Raw genomic sequence first — 7,279 nt, forward strand, 5'->3', positions numbered from 1 at the left:
TCCAAAGCCATGACTATGCAGGACAGGTCAGCTTACTAACCCTCATTGAATTATGACATTTAAAACAATGATTGGGGGTATTCAAGTCTGACATTTTCTTGGCTTATGCTCTTGAAAATAGTATTAATTTATTGGTGCACAAGGGAAGAATGTACTACATCAGTAAATGCATTGCAACAACCCTTTAAAGGACAGCCTCCATCGCAGAGTTCAGCATTCTGTGGTATTATCTCTGCGTGTATATGTGTGCAATGAAAAAGACAGGGACTTCATTTTGAACAGATTTCTTTTACTAGAAACAAATCAAAATGAGTATAGTGAACCAACAGGATTAGTTGCAAGTGAATGATGAGCATGGCGTTGAACTAGACTATATGCCTAGTTTATCTAACCTTTGTGCAAAAGTCTTGATAGATTTAGCTCACTCCATCTGTCTTTACCCTTTGGTCTTGCACAGTTCAAGTGCACATGGGGGGGGGGGGGGGGGGAACAGAGTCGTTAAGGGGATTGCACAGTGCTTTGACAAGGACCAAGGCAATAACTTTCCCGATTGGGAGCAGAAAAATGCCATGAATCATTTATTAAACAAAAAAATATATGGTTTCAGTACGAAATGCACTACTAGAGCCAAAATATCACCTCTCCTTTGTGAAGAAACAGAAACAAATCAACACTTAACACATGAACAAGTAGGGACTATTGTACAAATGCTTTAAGATTTATTTTTTTTGTTTTTCGAAATTCGTGGGTACAAACAGTGAAAGAAAATAAACAAAAAGACAGACAAACAAATAACGCAAACGATTGAAATAAAACATGACGACTCAAGGCTGGGAAATCCAAGGTCAAAGATTTGAACCTCAGATGTGTGCCTAGTGTCCAGTACAGTGACGACGGCGTGTGCATGTTGGTGTGTGTATGTGCCTGCGTATGTCTGTGTGTGTGTTCGTGTGTGTGTGTGTGTGTGTGTCACATTCAGTGAGGACAAGGACACATACAGACTGTGTTATATTGTTATCAAAACAACCCATAACAGAACATATGCCATGGCCTCAGACGATGGTGCTCGTTTTTTTCTTGTATATCTCTTTAGATTTATATAGATCTATTTATTTATATATAATATGTATATTTATAAAAGATTTAATCTTAATTACAAGTCGAGTCATCCTTATATTCATTTTTGCAATGAAATATTAAGATGGTTACAAAAAGAGGTGTGTTCTGTTTTTCGCTACAGAGTTATATACATCAGTTTAAAAAGCAAGCATTTTGTATTCTTTTTTTCACCTGGCACTGTAAAACTTGTGTGAATGATATTTTCAGTCGAACTTTTCACAGAATGTACATTATTTACTAACGGATTCCTCATGTTTGGGTGATTATCTATTTGTTATTTAGCGTTAGGCTACTCATATGGTCATGAATCATTTTAAATAAATACTAGCCTATTTTTCCCCTCTGCTTTCTAGAAAAAAACGTTCAGTGTTGGCTGCCCTGATGTCCGTGTTGGTTAACAAATTCCATGAGAGTTGCTACCATCATCTTCTTCAATGATTTCTCCACTCATTTGGCGAGACGGAAAACTGAAGAGGCTAAAGTTGTTCAAGTCGAACAGTTAATGGTGATAAAAAGCAGATTTACACAGTCTGTGATTCAAGTTGACAGTTTTCTGGTCTTCTAAATTGATTTCTACTGGCGTCCTCTGTGTACTGGTGGCGATATGGATGAGAGGCGTGGTCCTGAAGCGAGGTTGATCTTGGTAAGGCGTTGAGAGCGGAACAGACTAGGCCGCTCAGCCAAAATGCGTCGTCTCTACTAACCGCAGGTTGTCGAGATCCGAAAAACGCCCGAGTGTCCTCTAGTTTGAAGCTGTTCGTTGTTGAGACTATGCTCAGTAGTGTCACTAGTCTGTGCTGCGTTACAATCCTTGTACACCTGTCATACCTCAGTATGATCCCTTCTGCTGCAGTCGACGCCACAACGAGAATCAATATATTTATATATATATTTATATATTGATATATTTTAAACTGCTTGATAGTCGTTTTTTTTTTTTTATCAGGCTTTCCTCTCCTCATTGCCTTCCCCTCCCCCCACGGGGTCTCTGTTATCTTGCTGGCTGTCTTCAGTTCTGGTTGCGTCATTGTTAATGTGAGTGATTTTTTTATTGTTCATTTTTAAGGCACAGGGTGTGTTTTTGGTTTTCACGGTAGGTCCGATGACACCACAGCTAATCCCGAGCTGTGACGGAGAGACGGGCCAGAGTGTACGGCCTTGGGGCAGTCGGGAGTCAGGACACGGCCATTCTCCCCCACGCTACCCGTGATGGATAAACGGGCCTTGTTTCTCATGGCTTCCGTGAAGGTGAGCTGGAGGATGGGGAGGAGGGATAAGGGTCAGGGGTTAGACAAGGGAAAGGCAGGTGGAAAAAAAATTATGTGAGTTTGATTTAGTCTGCCCCCCAGCTTGTAAAGTATACTCACACCTACACAAAATACGACCACCAAACACAATCTACAGACACAATACAAAACAAAGAATGAACCAAACCAAACCAAATCAATGTTTAAAAGAAATAGAAAGCAGGCAACAACAAACATCAAGAAAGTTGATACATCATGTTAGACATCTGCATTTCTATCATAAAGCACTGTTGGGTCTCGGGCCTATAAAAGCAAAGGGCTCCTTAAACTAAATGAAGAACGAAAAGTCCAGATTTACATTTTGGAGCCTGGCATTAATAAAGTTTAGGGGCAACACTTTATATGACAGAACTACTTGATGTTGTTGTTATGGTTGTGCCACATGCACTCTATTGGCAGAATGTGTTATCATCAGCCTTTGTCATTTGGTTCACTGTGGCGTTGTAGAGTAGACTATATCAATGAGTCCAGTATAAATTAGTATTACAAGTGGATTTTAAAACCAAGATGCTAGTAGAACTGACTGTACCCTGACATTCTAGTAAGTATTTAGGGTAGACATCAACAAGTAGGTCATATCTATAAAGTGTTTGTAGTGCATTCTACTACTCTTACAGACGACAAAGTGTTTCAGACCCTAAGGTTCATCGTATATCAGATTTGACACAAATCTACAACTTTTAAGCATCTAGTGCTCATGGCTTTACAACACGTGAGAAGAATTTCAGTGAGAGTGTTTAAAGTGGGACTGAAAGGACTGACACACTGAGATAAACAATGCAGGTGCCTTTGATATGGAGCTGTGTGTGCACAACATTATCGGCAGCCAACATGGATGGGACCAAGTTTTGCATTTGCAAAAGTTAAACTCCAGCCTTGGAGCTAAAGCGCGGTGAAGCAAAAGTCATAAATGCATAAAAGCAATACTACTAAACCAATGATGATAGTAATAGGTAAACAAATAAGATAAACAAAAAAGAAGGTGCATAAACCAAACGATAAACTAAAAAAATAAATGTAAAAAAAAATCGATGAAGAGAAGCCTTCACAGAATGCGTCACATAAGCTAACGACCAAATGCATCCACAAAAACAAAACAAAATAATAAAAAAAATAAACACACTGCTTGAGCTACGAGAAAAAGACGCACCACCACCCCACCTACTAAAGGAGACCCTAAGTCCTACCCCTATATCTTAACACCCTCGGTGCCGTATACGTTGTACCCTTCTCTATAAGTGGCTAAATTCTGGGTGCTCTGGGAGGGGCTTGGAGAAGGGCTAAAATTCAGTTCGGCCGATTCCACCTTCATTCTCTTGGCTTCGGCCCGTGACTTGTAACAGAACTCAACCAGCGCCACCAACATTGCCAGACCCAGGCCCCCCACCAGGATGTAGAAGACCCCAGCCACGTTGCTGAGGCTAAGGGCCTGGGAGCTCTTGTCCTGGGAACAGGGGTGGAGGAGAAGTGGGAGTATGGAGAGACAGATAGACAGAGAGAGGGGGAGAAAAGGAGAGATACCAAGAGTTAGGTAGGCATGGGGTGGTGCAAGTGAACATTGTTTTCAAGCACAGTTTGCATTTACCACAGGTATCGGCTATGAGCTAGTGTATCTTATGCTATTGGTTAAATGAAATTATGGGGTTTAACTAATAACTACCATGCATGTTACTTTTATTAGACAGATTCTGGTTCAACTAGAACTCACAGCCATTACAACAATAGTTACTACCACAACTACTACTACCACTACATCTACCTTCACAGCTATAACATCAACACATTAACAACCAACAGGCTACTATGACACAGAACGTTACATTAGGACATAGATAGATATTAAACCTAAAGAGTTCAGATATGTTTACTGTAATTCAATAAAACCCGTCATACCCCGTTATAATATTTTGTTGTAAGATCAGGTATTGGTTTGACATGTTTGTGGTTTAACATCCTACATGTCATTGTTTTTTTTTACATCCTAGCTTTTGACTTGTGTACATCTAAGCCTATGATATTCTTTGTGCACTGGTCTCTCACCTCTCTAAGATGTCAGTAATAAAACATCAAAACCTGCCCCAGTGGAGTTACTGAAGTGCACAGGTTAACTTAATGGCAGGATGATATGTCATCACTGTTAGAGTTGCACAGCATGAAAAAAAACTCACTGCTAGTCCCTATGGGGATCTCGCACCTGTTCAGTTAGAATGGGCATGCATGCTTAAAGCAGCAGTCGTATGATGCCCCTGTCTGAATCTTTTCACACACTCACTCACACACACACACACACACGCACGCACTCATACACATACACACACACACACACACACACACACACACACACACTCACACTCACACACACACTCTCTCACACACACACACACACACTCACACTCACACACACACACTCACTCTCTCTCTCACACACACACACCGACACGCACTCATACAAACACACACACATATATACACACACACACACACACACACACACACACACACACACACACACACTCACTCACACTCACACACACTCTCTCACACACACACACACACTCACTCACACTCACACACACACACACACACACACACACACACACACACACACACACACACACACTCATACAAACACACACACACACACACACACACACACACACACACACACACACACACTCACACTCACACACACACTCTTTCACACACACACACACTCACTCTCTCTCTCTCACACACACACACACACACACACACACACACACACACACACACACACACACTCATACAAACACACACACACACACACACACACACACACACACACACACACACACACACTCACACTCACACACACACTCTTTCACACACACACACACTCACTCTCTCTCTCTCACACACACACACACACACACACACACACACACACACACACACACACACACGCATCCATACTGCGCCAGTAGGCAATTTGCTCTGTGCATCTGAATTACGTAACAGTGAGTTTCCTTTTGTGGTGTTTTTTTTTTTTTTTTTTGTCCCAGACTAACCGGAGACTGACCTTACTTCCCGAGTCCTTTGGTCCGCACTCGCCCTTATCGTACCACCATTTGTTTTTCAGTTTGTCTAAGACGCCTGCTTCACTGAGTTTCAACACTGCGAGGTTTACGGGGCTTCTTCACGTGGGAAATAACATAAATAACATCATGGGTCATGTTATTTTATGTTATTCGAATCGCAAAGAAACTTTTTCTTTTCTTTTTGTCTTTTTTTTTTTTTTTGCACAGAAGAAAATGTACATAGAGAAAAGTGACGCAGCAGAGGTTCCATTGAGTACATGTGTGTATGCTCGTTTCCTTGCCTTTGGGGGGGGAAGGGGCGCTGAGGGGGGGGTTGTCGAGCTACAGACATATGAATGGAACCTCGCTGCATCGCTTCAGGTAATGGGCACATACTGCCGGGGCCAGCTTAGCAACAAATGGAGGCAATTACTGTGAACCCAAAACTATTGGCAAGGCGCACTCAGAGGAGAGAAAAAAAAGAAGAAGCGCACACCCACCAGCTATCTCTGCTTTTCTTTCTCCCTTTTTCAATGTGTGAGAAATCGTTAGCACTATAGGTAAGCACTATGATGGTGGCTGATAGTCTAAAATGTTGCTGTCAGAGGATTTTTTTTGACAGCGAATTGCATCATGGGAAGACCCTTTTGAACTGGAATTAAGATCGCTGTGTAACGGCTGGTCAAACCTGTCACTAACCTCCCCTCCTCTCCCTCCTCCATCTCCTTTCATTTTCCTGTCTGCAAGGTACAGCGTGCCTATCACACAGCCTTATTCACTGAACAAAGTGCGGGCAGATATTTTTGCTTTGACAGTAATTGCTCTCCTCTCTGGTTTCCAAGGTTTTTGCATAGGGGCTCGATTGCCACCGTCATGGGCCAGATTGGGAATGGGAAGTGGCCGGAAGGTTCCGGCACTGACCGGTTATGCCGCGGCAGATGCGACCATTACGCCACACACAGATTACCCGCATGTGGTGACATAGAGGCTAACCTTGGAGTCACCGCCTCCGCTGCCACACTCGCCCTTGTCGTACCACCATTTATTTTTCAATTTGTCCAACAGCCCTTGTTCGTTCAGTTTTAACACTGCGAGGTTAACAGCATTTCTTGAAAACGATAAAACATATTTTGTCAGGGTAAAAAAGGTGAACAGCCAGTACTGAGCAGCAAAGAAAAAGCAAGGAAGAACAAAAAGGAGAAGGTCAGAAAAGAAAGAAGGAATAATGAAGACAGTGGTGGGGGGAGCTCTATTAGTGTAGAAGCGCCACCTACGGACATCCCTCTCTCTCTTCCTCTTGCAAAGGTTTTCAGTCTCTCTCTCCTCTTTCTTATCTCTCCATTCCTCTCACTCCTCTCACTAAAGGCTCCTACTCTGCCTTTTGGCCACATTTAAAACAGCATCGTCCCCATCGTTGGAGAGCCAGAGATATCTGGCCGACTGGGACACCTCTCCTCCGGGACACTTTTCATCCGTTTCGAATCAGAAAGTGCTGATGAAGCCTGGCTGTCACGCTCATCTAAATGACTTGGATAGAGGGGAGTGGAAGTGTAGTGTTTTTGGAACCAATTGAAGGAACCAAAGATGGAGAGATCTCAACCACATTCAAATAAATGCAAAGACAAACTTAAGATGGACGACCCATCACAGTGACCCAGAGCTACTCTGATGAGGGTTTAATCTCTCTCAGAAACATGAAAGGCTCTGGAATAAGAATACAGGGAAAGGGGGGGGCAACTCAGAAAAGGACGAAGTGCCGCATTTCATGAATAAAACAATGCCAAAGCAAACAAAAGA

At 42.5% G+C, this 7,279-nt stretch overlaps 1 protein-coding gene across 4 annotated transcripts in view; it reads right to left on the reverse strand.

The window, feature by feature from the left end:
* Positions 1-272: 272 nt before the first annotated feature.
* The window catches only part of LOC105909280 (glutamate receptor 4), an 80,195-nt gene continuing 73,188 nt past the window's right edge, over positions 273-7,279 (reverse strand). Inside the window, exons 14-16 of one of the 4 annotated variants that reach the window (XM_031573102.2) lie at positions 5,485-5,599; positions 3,733-3,870; positions 273-2,372 (exon numbers count right to left, since the gene is read on the reverse strand). In XM_031573102.2, the coding sequence (XP_031428962.1) occupies positions 2,208-2,372; positions 3,733-3,870; positions 5,485-5,599 (418 nt within the window). In that variant the 3' untranslated portion in view covers positions 273-2,207. Of the gene's footprint in view, positions 2,373-3,613; positions 3,871-5,428; positions 5,600-6,475; positions 6,591-7,279 lie in introns of those variants that run through there. The other 3 variants (XM_012837895.3, XM_031573103.2, XM_031573105.2) reach the window with 3 other exon arrangements.

This window comes from Clupea harengus, chromosome 9 (genome assembly GCF_900700415.2).
Source record: "Clupea harengus chromosome 9, Ch_v2.0.2, whole genome shotgun sequence".
Taxonomy (NCBI): domain Eukaryota; kingdom Metazoa; phylum Chordata; class Actinopteri; order Clupeiformes; family Clupeidae; genus Clupea; species Clupea harengus.